At 41.3% G+C, this 19,613-nt stretch overlaps 1 protein-coding gene across 1 annotated transcript in view; it reads left to right on the top strand.

Annotated features, from left to right (window-relative positions):
* The window catches only part of TMC5 (transmembrane channel like 5), a 177,895-nt gene that overhangs the window by 121,042 nt on the left and 37,240 nt on the right, over positions 1–19,613 (top strand). The window contains exons 9-11 of the mRNA XM_040356890.1: positions 257–408; positions 10,246–10,390; positions 15,262–15,426. Of these exons, the coding sequence (XP_040212824.1) occupies positions 257–408; positions 10,246–10,390; positions 15,262–15,426 (462 nt within the window). The remainder of the gene's footprint in view (positions 1–256; positions 409–10,245; positions 10,391–15,261; positions 15,427–19,613) is intronic.

Raw genomic sequence — 19,613 nt, 5'->3', positions numbered from 1 at the left:
CTGAAAAGTGCATTTGGGGCGCAAAGAGACCACCCTTTTTGAATCATGTCTGCTTTCTGCGTTGATTAGAAAAACATTATGATCACACTGCAGTTGGATGTCACATGAGCCATATGGTATGACTAACAGGAAAGGGGCATTTATATAATTTTTAGGATGTATAGATACTGCAAATGTGTCTTCATACAGTACATCTTAAGGGTAAGATATCATTAGATTTGACTTGTTTTTTTTTTTTGTTTTTTTTACATTTCAGGGCTATTTTGATAAAACTGTTCTGTATTATGGATTTTACACAAATTACACCATCAGAAAAGATCCACATCTTGCACCTTACAATATGCAGCTTGCCTATTTTTTCACTATTGTATTGTATTTGGCTATCTGCTTCCTTATCCTGCTTTTCAGGTAAGATTTATAGCATCTGTACGGCTAAAAACACCATATTATACTGCCCATAAGGACTTTTTCTCTGACTTCCTATGTGCTAAATATGTGCTAAATAATTATTATGTTTAAAACAAAAATTACATCCATTGGGAAGAAACTCTACAGCTCTTTTTCCTAATATTCATTTCTGCCACAGGAGGTGACACAAGTCTAAAAATAAGGAAAACAAAGAACCACATAAGCACTGACCCACCCTACCTAACTGGATCATTAACATTGAACTTCTCTTTTTTGCTTCTTTTGGTCTATTATATATACCATTTAAAGTAGAGGTCGACCGATATATCGGTTGGCCGATATATCGGCCGATATTTGGCGTTTTTAAATTAATCGGCATCGGCCGATTTGTGCTTTAAAAAAGCCGATTGATAAGTTCAGCACCGCGACTTGCAAAAAGCTTCTGCAATACAAGTCAATGCAAGTGCTTCCCGTAGAAGACTTCTCTCTCTCTCTCCTGGGCAGACTGCCAAGTTTTAGAAAAGATATACAATGTTGCTACTTATCAATTAACTGAACTCCGTGTAGGGGAATTCTCAGTTTAACCATTTAAAGGCTAAATCTTTTTTTACATTTGTTGCTTACAAGTAAAAATCCTGTATTTTCTGCTAGAAAATTACTTGGAACCCCCAAACATTATATATTTTTTTTTAGCAGAGACCCTAGGAAATAAAATAGCGATTGCTGCAATATTTAATGTTACACGGTATTTGCGCAGCGGTCTTTCAAACACATTTTTTGGGGAAAAAATATACTTTAACAAATAAAAATAAAAAAACTAAACAGTAAAGTTAGCCCATATTTTTTTTTTTTTCGACCAAAAGTTTTCATTACCTGTTTTTGTGTATTACATTTTATATATATATATATATATATATATATATATATATATATATATATACAGTGAGGAAAATAAGTATTTGAACACCCTGCTATTTTGCAAGTTCTCCCACTTGGAAATCATGGAGGGGTCTGAAATTGTTATCGTAGGTGCATGTCCACTGTGAGAGACATAATCAAAAAAAAAAAATCCAGAAATCACAATGTATGATTTTTTTAACTATTTATTTGTATGATACAGCTGCAAATAAGTATTTGAACACCTGAGAAAATCAATGTTAATATTTGGTACAGTAGCCTTAGTTTGCAATTACAGAGGTCAAACGTTTCTTGTAGTTTTTCACCAGGTTTGCACACACTGGAGGAGGGATTTTGGCCCACTCCTCCACACAGATCTTCTCTAGATCAGTCAGGTTTCTGGGCTGTCGCTGAGAAACACAGAGTTTGAGCTCCCTCCAAAGATTCTCTATTGGGTTTAGGTCTGGAGACTGGCTAGGCCACGCCAGAACCTTGATATGCTTCTTACAGAGCCACTCCTTGGTTATCCTGGCTGTGTGCTTCGGGTCATTGTCATGTTGGAAGACCCAGCCTCGACACATCTTCAAAGCTCTAACTGAGGGAAGGAGGTTGTTGCCCAAAATCTCGCAATACATGGCCCCAGTCATCCTCTCCTTAATACAGTGCAGTCGCCCTGTCCCATGTGCAGAAAAACACCCCCAAAGCATGATGCTACCACCCCCATGCTTCACAGTAGGGATGGTGTTCTTGGGATGGTACTCATCATTCTTCTTCCTCCAAACACGGTTAGTGGAATTATGACCAAAAAGTTCTATTTTGGTCTCATCTGACCACATGACTTTCTCCCATGACTCCTCTGGATCATCCAAATGGTCATTGGCAAACTTAAGACGGGCCTTGACAAGTGCTGGTTTAAGCAGGGGAACCTTCCGTGCCATGCATGATTTCAAACCATGACGTCTTAGTGTATTACCAACAGTAACCTTGGAAACGGTGGTCCCAGCTCTTTTCAGGTCATTGACCAGCTCCTCCCGTATAGTCCTGGGCTGATTTCTCACCTTTCTTAGGATCATTGAGACCCCACGAGGTGAGATTTTTCATGGAGCCCCAGTCCGAGGGAGATTGACCATCATGTTTAGCTTCTTCCATTTTCTAATGATTGCTCCAACAGTGGACCTTTTTTCACCAAGCTGCTTGGCAATTTCCCCGTAGCCCTTTCCAGCCTTGTGGAGGTGTACAATTTTGTCTCTAGTGTCTTTGGACAGCTCTTTGGTCTTGGCCATGTTAGTAGTTGGATTCTTACTGATTGTATGGGGTGGACAGGTGTCTTTATGCAGCTAATGACCTCAAACAGGTGCATCTAATTTAGGATAATAAATGGAGTGGAGGTGGACATTTTAAAGGCAGACTAACAGGTCTTTGAGGGTCAGAATTCTAGCTGATAGACAGGTGTTCAAATACTTATTTGCAGCTGTATCATACAAATAAATAGTTAAAAAATCATAAATTGTGATTTCTGGAATTTTTTTTTTTGATTATGTCTCTCACAGTGGACATGCACCTACGATGACAATTTCAGACCCCTCCATGATTTCCAAGTGGGAGAACTTGCAAAATAGCAGGGTGTTCAAATACTTATTTTCCTCACTGTATATATATATATATATATATATATATATATATATATATATATATATATATATAATTTTACACAAAAACAGGTAATGAAAACTTTTGGTTGAAAAAAAAAAAAATATGGGCTAACTTTACTGTTTAGCCCAAAAGCGCCTGAAAAATCGGCTTAACATATCGGCCCAAAAAAATCGGCATCATAAATCGGCTATCGGCCGCCGTGATTTCTAAATATCGGCATCGGTATCGGCCAGAGAAAAACCCATATCGGTCTACCTCTAATTTAAAGCATTTTGTTATATCAGTATGAGAAGTAAAAAGATACAAAGGAGCTGCGGTGGCTCAACGCGATTGGCACTGCGCTGACAAGCCATGAGTTTGGTGGTCTCAGCCCGGCTCCCGGTGGGTGTGCTATGCGAGGTAAGCCTGCGCTTAGTACGCCCACCCCACTCCTACAAAAACCACCACACTTACACGCACTCGAAATTGGGTAAACATGCACGCACTTTGACCACGCGGTCTCTAAAAAGAGAGGCGAAGGACTAACGGGGCTGGTTGAGCGGGCTAGATCCTCTCACTCCCTTATAGGGAGTCCCTCTGCCCCGTTGGGCTTCAAAGCGGAGCAGGTAGGGCGGGCTATTTGGGAGGACCCCCTCACACACCCGTCATTGCCACCCGGGGTATGGAGAAAGGTGGCAGATTGCCTCTGGGGGAGGCCTGCCTACTCCCAACTCCTGCAGTCTGGCTCCTCTCTCGAGTACAAGCACAAAAATACACTTTTAAAAAAAAGAAGTAAAAAGATACCTGTTTATCCTGACAGAAATCTTTTTGATGCACGATAACATGTTGTGTGAGGGCAGCTCATTAAAATTGAATAGGCTGCCAACACACCCGAACATGCTTAAAAATTGCACTTGGCCATTTTTTTTTTTTTTTTTGTAAATGAATGTATGTCATTGAACGACCATGTGTTGTCATGCGTTTGCAGCCATTTTACTGTGCGTTGGGGTGCTGTCCAAAAAAGCCAGGTTTGTTATTTGTGAACATGGAGTTACTGGTCATGATCTGAAAGCACATTGGGGGTTATTTACGAAAGGCAAATCCACTTTGCACTACAAGTGCAAACTGCAAGTGCAGAGTGCATTTGAAATTGCACTGAAAGTGCACTTGGAAGTGCAGTCGCTGTAAATCTGAGGGGTAGATATGAAATGAGGGGAAGCTCTGCTGATTTTATCATCCAATCATGTGCAAGCTAAAATTCATTTTTTTTATTCTCCTTGCATGTCCTCCTTGGATCTACAGTGACTGCACTTCCAAGTGCAAATTCAAGTGCACTTTGCACTTGAAGTTCGCACTTGTAGTGCAAAGTGGATTTGCCCATCGTAAATAACCCCCAATATGTTCAATCTGTTCATAATATATATGAAAAATTATACAATATGCAACTTTATATGTATATTCTTTTAACCCCAAATGTTCTGACAATGACTACAAGACTTTTTAAAAACATTAATGCATATAGAAGGGTTTGTTTAACTTTTAGCTGATAATCTTAATGTTTAACTTAAAGAGGTTGTAAAGGTTCGTAATTATTTTTCTACATATGTTCATTTAAGCTAGTGCATTGTTGGTTCACTTACCTTTTCCTTCAATTTCCCTTCTAAATGTTTGTTTTCTTTGTCTGAATTTCTCACTTCCTGTTCCTCCTCAGTAAGCTGTTCAGTGAGCTGTCTGACTAAACACTGCTCGAAAGATGGTGTGAAGTTTACTGAGGAGAAACAGGAAGTGAGAAATTCAGACAAAGAAAATAAACATTTAGAAGGGAAATCGAAGGAAAAGGTAAGTGAACCAACAATGCACTAGCTTAAAGGAACCTATTTAGAAAATAAAAAATGAACCTTTACAACCCCTTTAACCCCCCTGGCGGTAACCCCGAGCGTGACTCGGGTTGGATTTTTTCTGCTGCGATCGGTATCCCAGAGTCACGCTCGGGGTAGATATGCAGAGCCTGCAGCGCGCGCTGGCTTACCTTGTCCTGGATCCAGCGATGTCACCGCGCTGTGTGAGCGAGCGGGACCTCGCTCGATTCACACAGCGTCCTCCTGTGCCGCCGATCTCTGTTCCCTGCGACGTTACGACGCACAGGAGCGGAAATCGGCGCCAAATTCAAAAAAGTAAACAAACACCTTACATACAGTATACTGTAATCTTATAGATTACAGTACTGTATGTAAAAAAAACACACCCCCTTGTCCCTAGTGGTCTGTCCAGTGCCCTACATGTAATTTTATATAATAAAAACCTTTTTTTCTCCCTGCAAACTGTAGATTGTCCATAGCAACCAAAAGTGTCCCTTTATGTCAAAAATGGTTTTAGATCAGCTAGAAAACAGCGATAATAAATTATAATCACTTGCAGAATTGTGCGATAGCGATTTGTGGGGAAATTCGTCATAAAAAAAAAAAATAATGACAGCGACAATTCTGCAACTGAGAACATTTCAGTGATTTTGAGTTGATTACATTATTGAATAATTTTTATTAGAATTATATTATTATTTGTTATAATTATTTATAATTATTTATTATATTATAATTTATCATTTTGTTTTTAAAAAAATGTCATACCCGGGATGCCTATTAGATTCTTGTTTGGTCAGATTTAAGTGAGTTATTCCTAAAAATTACAGGCCTACAGTATAAAACGCCAAATTTCCTTGCAAATAATTGTACCGCTTTTGGTACGTAATTCCTGACAGAATCATACCGCCAGGGAGGTTAAGATAAATGAAAAAGACTCTAGTTTTCTATTTAAAAGCGGTAAAAGATAACAAGACAAATATGAGGAATTTTTTTACCAAGTGAAGGAAATGGGTGTTTTCTTGAAAGGAGCACCACCACTGATTAACAGAGGCTGGAGTCATAAAACAATTATTGCGTAAAAGAACAGGATCAATGGCCATACCTTCAGACCTGTCAGGATCTGAAAATAAAGCAATACAGGGTTATTTATTATCTTTGTTCTTAATTGCTAAATGTGCCTACCGACAAAAGATGATCTTTTTTTTTGATCCAGCCCATTATAGAAAATTATTGTATGTCTATAAACACACCCTGATCTCTTCAGATATCTCATGGGCTACCTTTCTTAGAAAAAAATCAGTTGACTAGATCACATTTTACCTGACATTAGCTGTTTCTTTCACTAAAGATAAGCTGCCGACCACGGATGTAAAATTATTAGCCAGGGTTATGGCCACTACGTTAGCCAAAGTTATACATAAACTGGTTCATAAAGATCAGTCAGGGTTCATCCCCACTAGGTCCACAGCCCTTAATATTCGGTGCTTATAACTTAACCTTCAGATTCCAGTGGACAATCCAGGGCAAAGAGCGATTCTCTCCTTAGACGCGGCTAAGGCCTTTGACACAGCGTCAATGGGCTTGGTGAGAATTTTATTAATTGGGTCAAACTGTTATATCTGCATAGCTAGGGTCCGCATGAAAGGGGACCTTTCAGATCCTTTTCCTCTCTTCCCATTGCCCATTGTGACCCCTTCTTTTTGCACTTGCGCTCGAACCACTCGCTGCCACTATACGTTTATCCCCATCTATTGTGGGGTTCGTGAGAGAGAGGGGCATTGAGAAGGTTTCCCTTTACGCGGATGACACTCTATTATATTTGTGGGATGTGGATGCATCCCTGACTAGTGCTATGGAGGTGATTAAACATTTTGGCTCCTTGTCGGAATCTCCATCAATTGGAATAAATCTGTTCTTTTACCTTTTGGATGCTCCGATGATTTAGTTGCCAGTTGCTGCGGAGTCCCTCAAGGTAGTCTACTCTTTTAAATACCTAGGAGTGTATGTATCTGCAAACCCGTTGTCCTACTTAGAGGAAAATCTTTTGCCCCTTTTCAAAAAACTCCAACTCACGTGCAACACCTGGTGTAATTTACCATTGTCCGTAATTGGTAGGATAAATCTAAATAAAATGGTCTGGTGTCCCCAACTGTTGTATATTATGCACAATTCCCCACAGTGGATCCCACACAGATGGTTCACCCGTATTGATACTCTGTTCAGATCTCTAATATGGAGAAAACGGGTTGCCAGGTTGTCTTTCCACTCTGCAATATGGCAAATATCGGGGAGGAGCTGCAGTCCCCAATCCCAAACTTTATTTTTATGCATCTCAGCTTCAGCATCTCAGTGGCTGTGGGATGTTGGATGACTCTGATCCGATCGGGAACTTATTGTGAACTGGAACGCATGATACGATAGTATTGACTGAGCTGGAGGCAGGGTTACCCGTTTGCCATAAAAGGCCCCTACTGTTGTCCTTCTTAAACAATTTTGGACTGCTTTCATATCTAGTCTGAGGATCTTGGGGTTTCTGGAAGAGACCCCATTGTGGGGTAATCCTAATTTTACGGAAGTATATCAACTGGAGGGTTTCCAGGAGTGGAGGGTGGTGGGTATTCATAAGGTTGCCCAAATATACAGTATCATGATAATGTATTGAAGTCCTTTATAGACCTCCAAAATGAATTTAACCTTCCTAGAACCCAATTCTATAGGTATCTCCAACTAAGACATGCTCTTCAGGCTCAAAGCTGCATTTCCACTCTCATGCTTGTTAGTCATTCCTTACTTAAGGACATTTTTTATGGTCAAGAGAAGAAGGGCTTGATTTCTCATATCTACTCAAACCTATTATTGTCCACGCAGGACACAGTGAATCTACAGAGTAGAAGGGGATGGACACAGTATTTGGGAGAGATTTATGAGGAAAATTGGGAGTTATGCTTACAATCTGGTCCCCTTACTTCTGTTTCACAGTCTCATAGGTTGTCCCATCTCTTTTTATTGCATAGGGCTTATGCATAGTGGTGATTAGATTATTATACATAGCTCGCAAGCTGGTAGCAAGGTTTTGGCTTGCTGCACATGGACCGACTAAAATTCAATGGGTGGAACAAGTGAATTATGCTCTCATTCGAAAGCACCTAACATATCAGCATAGAAATGCACCTTAAAAATTCTATTCTATATGGCAGGCATGGCTGGACACACCTGGGTTGGCACCTCCACGATTGATTATGCATCGGTTATTGCAAATGTGAGCAGCATATTTGGGTGGTTGGATGGTGATCTTAGCATTTTCTTTCTTTGACTGGAAAGTGTGAGATTTGTGTTCTCCCTCTGCTGCTGAGAGGGAGTTTCTAGTCGTACTGTGACTCGTACAGGTAGAATGTTATGAGTACTCTGTATTATCTGTTGGCTCGTTGGCCTTCTCTGTCAGTTTGCCAGGTAGGCAGGTTTTTGTTTCCCTGTCTATCTGGACTCTCCTCCTTTTTTTTGTACAAAACGTCTTATGTGAATTGCCTTTCTGCCGCTATTTTATATGTCCTTACTGCTTATTTGTACTGACTTCAGATGTTTTGCATTACTTGACTATGCAATGTATGACTTGTTTCTGATGGCACAATACAAATGTATCTGATTTTAAAAAAAAAAAGATAAGCTGCCATAGGGAGTCAGGTGCCTATAGATGATACTCTCCTTATCTAAGCCCATTTTTGGCCACAACATCAAAATATTATCCAATGTCTATAGGGGAGTGTAGCATCCTCGGGGAACAAAAATTATGTTAGAAAATCCTGTTTGATCCTAATGTCCAGACTGTATGTGCAATGCTTGCAACCCCCCATTGTACTAATTGGGGGTGCTTGTGTGACTACATCATCACCACGCATAATATGCATAGCCAAGACATCATGTGTTTCTAGTGTGTAGATCCAGCTTTACAATGCTTTCTCCCATTTTTCCAGCCAATCTGTGCATTCTCACAGGGAGATCTTTTGTTAGAAAGACCTTTTAAATTGCGCTTACATGTTCAACCACAATTTGACATCTTTTATTGCCTTCTATGTTTTTGGGTGTCATATGCAGTACATCTCCGCAATGCATGCATATTTTACAATGTGTATCCCTTTAAGTAGAGAAAATATCCATTTATCTGCAAGATCAGTTAATAGCTTATTGTTGTGGGCTATAAAAGATGCTTTCAATGGTTAAATTTAACAAACCAAAATAAGAGGAGTTCTTTGTCAAAGTTTATGTATTTTATAAAATTAAGTTTTGGGTCAATTTATTTTAAGGCAGAACTCCAGTTTCCAGTTTATCACTTATCTAGGCTTGATGTGGTCCCTCCTATTCACCATCTTCTGTGCATGACAGTTTCAAGTAGTCCATGCAATGATCCTCTGACCACCTCATTCTGGCTAGGGCTCGAATGTAACTTCCAGCTGCGTGGCACTGGCTGTCCTGTGCCTGACCGCAGTTTTTATGCCCTTTGTAGTTCTCCTAACTTCAGCGTTGATGTATTCAGATCCCTGATGATACAAATAGCAGTAAACCCACACCAGGCAATGCTGACATGCAATTATTGACATGTCTCTCTCCTAGCAGAATTTAGACACAGCTTGTACATAGAGGTGGTTGTGTGTTGCAAGGGTAGTATGCACATTCATTTTCCTCTGCTTGCTACGCCCAAACACAATACAGCCTCAATCTTCTGGCAGTGTATTCTGCAAAGTCTCCTGAGGCATTCCCCAGAGAAGGGTAGTCCCTGTGTTGGTGCACACCTTTGTGATGCCAACCCTTTGAGAGTCGCTTCTCCCTGCCCATACAGAGAGAACAGCATGGAGAAGGAGACTATTAGAGAATAACATGCCCACAACTTTTAGACTTGGTTAAAATGTAGTGTATTATTATATTACAATTTTTTATTTATTTTTATTATACATGGATTGACCAGGGGTATGAGAGAACAGTGGAAAATCAACGAATTGATGACCTGGAGTTCCGCTTTTAAGCCTATATGTTTTTAAACAGATGTTTCGCATCTGTTTTTACTATATACAGTATACACAATCTTTGTTTTACGAATATTTAAGAGCACTAGGGGCTAGCACAACACTTTAAGGCACTGGCACTGGCTCTAACTGAAACCTCCAACTCTGCTGTCTACTAGGGGATGCATCACAGTCATTCATCTGTGTTTGTAAATTTCACCTTGATTTCTGTCCACAGCTGTTTTTTTTTTTTTTTTTTCAAGATGGCTAAATAGAAAAATAAAGTAATGACCCAAAAGCTCCACCTCTGAAAAAGAATACAACATTTAGGCAATACATTTTCCTGATTTAGAGCAACTAAAATAAACTACACATTCTCTTTTAACATCTTTTCTTTGTGGAATTATACCTTTGGTTCTAATACTTTCCTAATCTGTTCTGTTTTTCAGCATGGCAAAGTCATTCAGGAAGAATTTTATTAACCCTACGTCCTACATGGGAAACACTGCAAAAGTGCTGTGCAGCTGGGATTTCAGCATAAATAATGAGAAAGCTATAAGATTAAAGAAAATACATCTCAGTACACAAATAAAGGTAGAATATTAAATACAACCAATTTCCTGGTACCTATTGACTTTGTGTGTACCAATTGCAGAATTTTCTATGAAGTTTGGCATACTATACCGTGTCTCTTGTTTCCTGCATTGACTAGAAAAAACTGGTTTCAACCAAGCAAACAATCTAGTGATTAACGGTAATAAAGCTGTATTGTCCATTCTGTATGTAAACTTTGAAAATGATATGAGATGTACAGTTCCAAGATTTGAGTAAAACTGATACTGAATAATAATGCTCCACACCACCACCTTTTGGACACATTTACCACTAAGCCACTGTGGACAGCACCATGGCTTAGGGGTTAGACCGGGGCCCCTGGTTCGAATTCTGGTCAGGACACTCTGTCAGTGGCCGCCCGTCCATTAGGGGAGCACGGGTGCCGTCCCCCCTATCCATGTGTCCGGCCCCCTAATCTACATGCAGGGTGCCGGAATAGACTTCAAAAAAAGTACTGCGCTCTGAGCCCACCCAGTTGTGTGACAATAACAAATTATTATTCACTATTGCCACACTGACCCTCCCCCCAGCCAATCAGAAAGCGGGTCTTGAGACCCATCACCCAATTGGCCCGAAAGGAGAAGCGTTCCAATTGGCCGCCGAGGAGGAGTGAGAAGATGTCACGCAGGGGAACCCTGACCCACCAGCTGCAATGGAGGAGCGCTCTATAGGCTGTCATCTCCCTCCATGCCTGTGTACTGTGCCCGCTGTACCCATCCCCTGCCAGGGTAGGCTTCAAGATAAAAAGAGGAGAAAAAGAGGCAGGGACACGGGGGGAAACCGCCGACGGTGGGCAATCACAAAGTAAGAGAGCCTGTGACCTGGGGGTGTGTATGCGCTTTGGCTGGCTGGAGCGACATGGGAGGCATCTGTGATCAGGTCCGACTGGAGCACCAGTCGCCACTGCTTTCTGTATGGAGTTTGCATGTTGTATCTCTGATTGCATGGGTTTTCAGTGGGAGCTCTGGGTTCTTCCCACACTCCAAAGAAATGCCGGTAGGTTAATTGTCTCCTGTCTAAATTGGCCCATGTGTATATAAAAGCATGTGAGGTAGGGACCTCATTGTAAGCTCATTGAGGGCAGGGACTGGGGTAAATCTACAGTATGTAAAATGCTACATAATTGTCGGCTTTATATAAAAAAACTATAACAAGTACATTAATTAAAAATAAATTAAATTAAATTAAATAGTAAATAACTGTTGTAAATGGCATCACTTATTTCCATTGTATCCATTCTGCCCAAACCCAAACTGTATACATGGATGTATCTACAGAATGCAGCCTTGTCTACAGAACTCAAGGCTCATTGCCAAAAGTTATCTACAAAGGAAATAGAACTTGGTGCCCATAATAATCACATCAAACAATAAATATTTTTTATAGATACGTTTTTCAGCCACATGCTGCGCTCCCTGAACAATTGCACTGTTATCCAGACAAACTGCCATAATCAGAAGGCAAAAGCAGCGACAGGCACACAGCATGGGACCTGAAGTTGTCACATTTCTTATCTAGGGTAGGATAGAATTACGTTTTCTAACCTTCAATATAAATGAAGTCTGAATAAACCTAATTGATAAATATGTAAACTAAAAATAAGGGGACATCAATATTTTTAATACATGGTTCAATTACTCTCCTGCATTGCTTAGAATAAAATCACGTGATTACATAGTTACATAGGGCCAGATTCTCCAATATTCTGCGGCGGCCTCGCGTAAGCTATTTACACTACACCTCCGCAACTTACTGGAGCAAGTGCCGTATTCCTCAAGCACTTGCTCCGTAGTTTGCGGAGGCGTAGTGTAAAAGGCCCGGCGTATCCCCGCGTATTTCAAAGGGGGCGGCTTATATTTAAATTAAGCGCGCCCCCGTTTTGATCGAACTGCGCATGCGCCGGGCTAAAAATAGCCCAGTGCACATGCTCCAGTTCTCTGCGTAAAACGTCAATGACGCCGACGTGTGCGTCATTGACGTAAAGTCGTATTCAAGAACGACTTAGGAAAACGACGTACCCGACGGGAAAAGACGACGCGGACCCGACGCCATACTTAACATGGCATATGTGGGACTGGCGTAAGGTTACCCCTCATATAGCAGGGGTAACCTTACGCTTACGCAAACGACGTAAGCGACGGTTACGCGGCGCAAATTCGTTCGTGAATCGGCGTATCAGGCTCATTTGCATAAACAAATGAGACCTGAACGTAAACGCCACCTAGTGGCCGGCGGCGAATTACATTTAAGATTCAACAGTGTAAGTGACTTACACATGTCGGATCTTCAGCGTATCTATGCGAAAATGATTCTAGGAATCACTTGCATTGATACGCGGGTCAAAAAAGAGAGATACGACGGAGTTTCCTGAGATACTCCGTCGTAACTCTACTCAGAATATGGCCCATAGTTGGTAAGGTTGAAAAAAAAGACACCAGTCTATCCAGTTCAGCCTATGGTGTGTGAGTGTGCTTGTTTTTATGTCAATTGTACATTGTCTATCCCTGTATGTTGTGATCTTTAAGGTGCTCATCTAATAGTTTTTCCAAACTATCGACGCTCCCTGCTGATACCACTCCTTGTGGAAGATAATTCAACATCCTTACCACTCTGGCAGCAAAGAACCCTCTACGCAGTTTAAGGTTAAACCGCTTCTCTGCGTGTATTTTTAAATTCCCTTTCACTAAAAAGTTTCTTCCCTATGCTAGGGTCACCAATATGCTGTTTGTACATCGCTATCATATCCCCTCTCAAGCGTCTCCTCTCCGGAGAGAATAGATTGACAAAACTCTGATGATTTTAGGCTGATTGACTGTAATAAATTAATTGATATTCACTGTATGATCTCTATCAATACTGACTGCTGTACATTTTCAAACCAGAATTCCCTACTTTATAATCCCCCCCTTCACCCGAAAGCTCAGTTTGTGTACATATTTGGCCAATTATTAAAATGTGTTTGTATATTTTAATAATGGCTCATTAATTTAAATCTACAACTTTGGCATTGTGATTTATGACTGGAAATGCCTCCGCCTAATGCAGTTTGCAGTCCTAGGTAGAATGACATTTTGATACTATGATAATAAGTGTAGATGATGAAAATACTTGTATCATTGGACAGTCAAAATGTAAAATAAGTTAAGTGCATTGATTATTTTTTTACATACTTTCATTCTCATTACTCCCCCCGCCAATCATACTTGCACTAGAAAGTAACAGAGAGTGAAAGTTCAAATCCATCTGGTAGCTGTGGGTCAATGCAGACAGTTCTATCTTTAGATACTGTGTATTATAGATGCAGTATACTATATAATTGATACAAAGTCATATGTTTGTTACTCTGTACAGTATGACAACTACACATTGACTACAACCCTTTCAAGAGCTGCATTTTCTAGGCCAGTGGTGGTCAACTATCCTTATTAGGGGGACCCCAAGTTTGGTCCCCAACATCACCAAAGGGGACCAAACATCTGAAACGACAAAGACACAATAGGATATAGTCAATGACTGGTATGATACAAGAGATGGTCAGAGACTGTGGACAATATACAAGAGATGGGCAGAGACCGGGAACATAAAATAAAAGATGGTCAGAGACTGTGGACATAATACAAGAGGTGAACAGAGGCTGCAGACATGTTAGAGAAGATGGTTAAAGACTGTGGACATAACACAAAAGATGATCAAAGACTGTGGATATATCATAGGATATGGTCAGAGACTGCAGACATATTTAAGGAGATTATCAAAAACTTTGGACAGAACACAAAAGATGATCAGGGACTTTGTATGTAAAACACAAGATGTTCAGATTGCAAAAAATGGTACAGGAGATGGTCAGAGACTGTGAACATAATGCATACTAAGGCTTTCAGAGACTGTGAACATGATATAGAAGGAGTTAAAGACTAGGGACAAGTTTCAGGAGACATTTTACATAGACTGAAGACATATTACACAGTGGCAGCCCGTCCATGCAGGGCACAGGGCCGCCCCCTAATCCATGAGCCTGGCCGCTAATATACATGCAGGGTGCCGGACGCATGGATTTCAATGGGGTTTTTATTTTTGAAGCACATACTTAGAGCCTGAGGCTCTAATTGGCTTCAAAAAAGGTTGGGCTCAGGGTGCAGAGCACTGCACCCTAAGCCCACCCAGTTGTGTGACAATAGCGAATTAAAGGGGTTCGTTTTTTATTTTCTAAATATGTTCCTTTAAGCTAGTGCATTGTTGGTTCACTTACCTTTTCCTTATATTTCCCTTCTAAAAATGTGTTTTCTTTGTCTGAATTTCTCGCTTCCTGTTCCTCCTCAGTAAGCTTGCCCCCATCATCCAAGCCGTTCTGGCTGGGGGTTAGTCAGCATGCTCGCCCCCTCCCTTGGGACTACATCCCTGCGAGGAGACGCTGTGTTCCCGCAGTAATATTGAGCACGAGCCGCCACTGATATTAAATGAGACTTGCCAAAAACCACTGCTGGAACAGGGCACTAGGGAAATACAGCTTAAAGTCTGCAGGGGCCCTGAGAACCACACAAAAGGTACAGAAAAGCCACGGGTTGTGCATTGGGCGTTTAGGCCTTAATGGTGCTTTATTAACTGTGAACCTAACACACAGGAAATTCAATGTGTATATAAATTTGTTTATTTATTTGTTTATTTAAAATTATTAGCAGAATTACCTTTTCTATCAATTGAAAACAGATGATTTCTTTCAGTATCATTAAATATTAAATAGAAAACTGCTGGCAAAATAAAACTTTAGTTTTAATCTGCTTTTATCCACTTGTTTATATGCAGATATCGGCACTAATTCATGAGGTTGCTTTAACATATTTTCTTTGTAGGAAATCCTGTCAGAAAAGTTGCTGCAGAAATTAAAGCTTTCAGTTAGTGAGAGGCTGGCTCGGCTTGCCATTCACCTGGTTGCTTGGATCGCAGCAATATGGCTGGCAGTTGGCTGTTGTGCTGGAGTATACTTCCTATGTGTTCATGCTGAATTATCTGTACAGGTAATCTTTTTGTTGTTTTATTAACCCTTTTTTTTTAAAGTGGACAAATGTAACAAAATCCTACAAGATGTTAAGAATGTGTCCAGCAGATTTTTGTATACGAGTGTCAGCTTTTAAAGAACAACAATCTTTTTACTGTGATTGTATGAGAAGAACGAAACAAAACAGGCCTCACGTGTTCATGCATCCTTGTGCGGGCAATGCCATTCATGTCAGTTGGATGCACTGGCTGCATAGACACAGCTGCTCCTGCAGCCAAATGCATACAGTGCAGGGCTGTGCAATGAGGTTGCCACCTCATCCCTTTAAACCCAAACACATATTAATTACACAGGTTCTGTGGCTTATTAGGGTGATAATTAAACTCAATTAATGCCTTATCTCTTAGCCACAGAGCCTGTGTAATTCATATGTGTTCGGGTTTAGCCACTTAAGACCCGGACAAATATGCAGGTTAAGGACCTTTGCCCCTTTTTTTGATTCGGCACTATGTCGCTTTAACTGACAATTGCGCGGTCGTGCGACGTGGCTCCCAAACAAAATTGGCGCATTTTTCCCCCACAAATAGAGCTTTCTTTTGGTGGTATTTGATCACCTTTGCGGTTTTTATTTTTTGCGCTATAAACAAAAATAGAGTGACAATTTTGAAAGAAAATCAATATTTTTTACTTTTTGCTATAATAAATATCCCCAAAAAAGATATAAAAAAAATCTTTTTTTCACCCTCAGTTTAGGCCGATACGTATTCTTTTACCTATTTTTGGCAAAAAAATCGCAATAAGCGTTTATCGATTGGTTTGCACAAAATTTATAGCGTTTACAAAATAGGGGATAGTTTTATGGCATTTTTATTAATATTTTTTTTTTTTACTATTAATGGCGGCGATCGGCGATTTTTTTCGTGACTGCGACATTATGGCGGACACAATTTTGACACATTTTTGGGACCATTGACATTTTCACAGCGAAAAGTGCTATAAAAATGCACTGATTACTGTGAAAATGACAATGCAGTGAAGGAGTTAACCACTAGGGAGCGCTGTTGGGGTTAAGTGTGACCTCACGTGTGTTTCTAACTGTAGGGGGCGGGGCTGGACGTCAGTGATCGTCGTTTCCTATATCAGGGAACAGACAATCACTGACATTGCCACAGTGAAGAACGGGGAAGGTGTGTTTACACACACCTCTCCCCGTTCTTCAGCTCCTGTGACCGATCACGGGACACCGGTGGCGATCGGGCCCGCGGTTCTCGCGGGTGTGGTCACGGAGCTTCGGACCAGGTCGCGTGCGTGCGACGGCGGCGCGTGCGTGACCCACGGCTGGGCTCTTAAAGGGGACGAATATATACGTCCCTGTGCCCAGCCGTGCCATTCTGCCGAAGTGGTTAAAGTAGGGTTTCCACCTTTTCTTCAAGCCAAAACCGACGCACAGCAAATGTTTTTGTTTAGGTGGAACGCTGTGGACTTTTGTGTTGAGGGAAACTCTGAAATAAGGGGATTTCTATTTACCAAAGCCCCCCTTACATCTGAGTCCCTCTTACCTTAGTGCAGTGTTTTTCAACTCCAGTCCTCAAGGCACACTAACAGGTCATGTTTTCAGGATTTCCTTTAGATGAAACGGCTGTGGTGATTACTAAGGCAGTGAAACTGATCAAATCACCTGTGCAAAATAATGGAAAGCCTGAAAACATGACCTGTTGGTGTGTCTTGAGGACTGGAGTTGAAAAACACTGCCTTAGTGTACTCACTCAGAGGCAGGAGAGAGAAAAGATGGAGGGGAAAAACTTCAGTCACAGACAGTGGATGATGACCTCACTCATCCGAGGATTGAGGCTCAGGCATCGGCACCTTTCATCCACCATGTATCTTCCAGCTACTGGGTTTTACATTTCCCAGCCACGCATCCCTCTTCTGAGGCACAGCACACCTAGGATTGGCATGACACAGAGAGGTAGGGGCAGGAGGAGGAGGAGCAGATCAAGCCCTCTCTACTGTCCCACCCATGTCCTCTCCTATACGTGCAGAGGGCTCTGTTCTGGGCAGTGTGAGAGAGAGTGTCACAGACACTTGTTTTCGACAACTTCAGCTAGCCCTCTGGACAGTTGGTAACCCTGGTGTTTATGGTTTGTCCAGGTACACATAGCCTGTGGGCACACCTATGCACTCAGTGGTTGTGGTACTCAGTTACTTGGGGAGTCACAGCCGGGTCATCCACCCGGACAGTTCAGGTTTTGAATCGTGTGTCTGGGTTTCAGACTGCTTGAAACTCGGACACATGATTCAAAAACTGGATTGTCTGGGAGAATCCTGGACAGGTAGTGTGAAGGAATGTGATAATCATAAAAATTCCTATTTTCTTATGTGTATACATGTTTCTATGCATCTTTTCTATACTATAAAGTCTATATTCTACTTTGTATATATATGTAAACTGCTTTAATAAAGTCCTTACTCAAGATGGTCTCAAGTAACACCCCCTCCCTTCGAGATGGCTGGAGAAGCCAAAGATGGCATCTGCCCCCCCACTCCCACGCATCAGAAGAATGAGGAAATAAGAGACTGGACAAGTGATGAGCAAGCTTCAGCCAATCAGATGTGCTTTTTAGACTCACATTAACATAATAGTGACGTATCGTGCTGTGTGTAAAGCGCTTAGCACTGCCTGTAATAAAGCAGAGATTAGGAAGTAACTGAACTGTACGGATGTCCAGTGTTTTGCTTCCCTACATGCACGTATCTCCACACAAATTTGGATCAGCAGCAGAGATTCAGAGTGAGCTTGTTTGAGGCTCTGGTCAATTACAGTGGCAACCCTAGTTTAAAGGGATGAGGTGGCAACCCTATTGTGCAACTGCACAGCTGTCAAATTGGAAGCAACAGCTGTCTCCGTACAGCCACTACATCCTAATTGACATGAATGGAACTGCCTGCACAGGGATGTACGGAACGAATGTGCATTCTCGCGCAGGCAAACATGGCCCTCACATGGGTGTATGCTGTAATCCACCAATGTGAACAAGCCTTTACGACATGTTTACATTTGTGTGGTGTGTTTTAGGTACGTTGCATTTTGGACATGGTTTACATGTGTTTTAGGTGCATTACCACTGCATGCGTTTTAATGAAAGCACATCAAAGATCCAGCAAGCAGGACTTTTTTTCAACACATCGCACCTAAAACACACGTAAAACATTTAGGTATGAATGGAACATTTTGCCGGCTATCCATTAACCACAATGTAAAGGCCTCCAACTATCACAAACACTGCAGTGTAGGAAGCAGGATATACTGTATGTACTGAAGTCTGTTACCTTTTTTTGCATGTTGCATTTTCATGACTAGTTTAGAATCATTCCAGGAATTTCCAGGAGTAATGACTGGTGAACACACCAGTCATTATGTCACTTACCATCATAAAGATAGAATTACAGAAGTGACAGAAATTCTTTTCAAGGTCATTTCTGATGTCTGGGTCCAGAGATTTTTACAGCCATGCTTGGAATGGCACAGAAAACCAAGTTTGTATCTAAGCAATAGTGTTGCTAGGCCCCGGAACACAGACAATAGTGCCCTATGTCTTCTACTGAGTGACTTTGGCAGTAACCATTGCCGTCACACCTAGTATGACAAACATTCCAGGAATTTGATATAGAGAATTTTTCATTTAAAATAATTGACTGGGTTTCTATCTTTTTCTGTGCTTCACAATGCATATTTATTTTCCTCTTAACCAATGTAGGCTCATTGATTTATGGTGAGGTCATACATTCTGGGTCAGATTCACGTACCGCGGCGTATCTACAGTCGGGCGTAGCGCATCTCATATGCGCTATGCCGACGTAACTTAGTGAGGCAAGTACTATATTTACAAAGCACTTGCTCCCTAAGTTATGGCGGCGTAGCGTATATGGGCCAGCGTAAGCCCGCCTAATTCAAAGTAGGCTGGTAGGGGGCGTGTTGTATGGAAATGAATCGTGACCCCATGTAAATGAAGCGCCTAACGAACGGCGCATGCTCAGTATCATGTCAAATTTTCTCCCTAAGTTACGCCGGCTCAATGCCTGTGACATGAACGTAACCTACGCACAGTCCCATTCACTTACGACTTACGCAAACGACGTAAAAAGATACGCTTGTGCCGACGTCCATACTTTGCATTACCTGCACCTCATATAGCAGGGGTAACG

This window comes from Rana temporaria, chromosome 6, assembly GCF_905171775.1.
Source record: "Rana temporaria chromosome 6, aRanTem1.1, whole genome shotgun sequence".
In the NCBI taxonomy this organism is placed as follows: domain Eukaryota; kingdom Metazoa; phylum Chordata; class Amphibia; order Anura; family Ranidae; genus Rana; species Rana temporaria.
The sequence above is the reverse complement of the archived record's forward strand: the minus strand, read 5'-3'. Positions and strand labels throughout refer to the sequence as shown.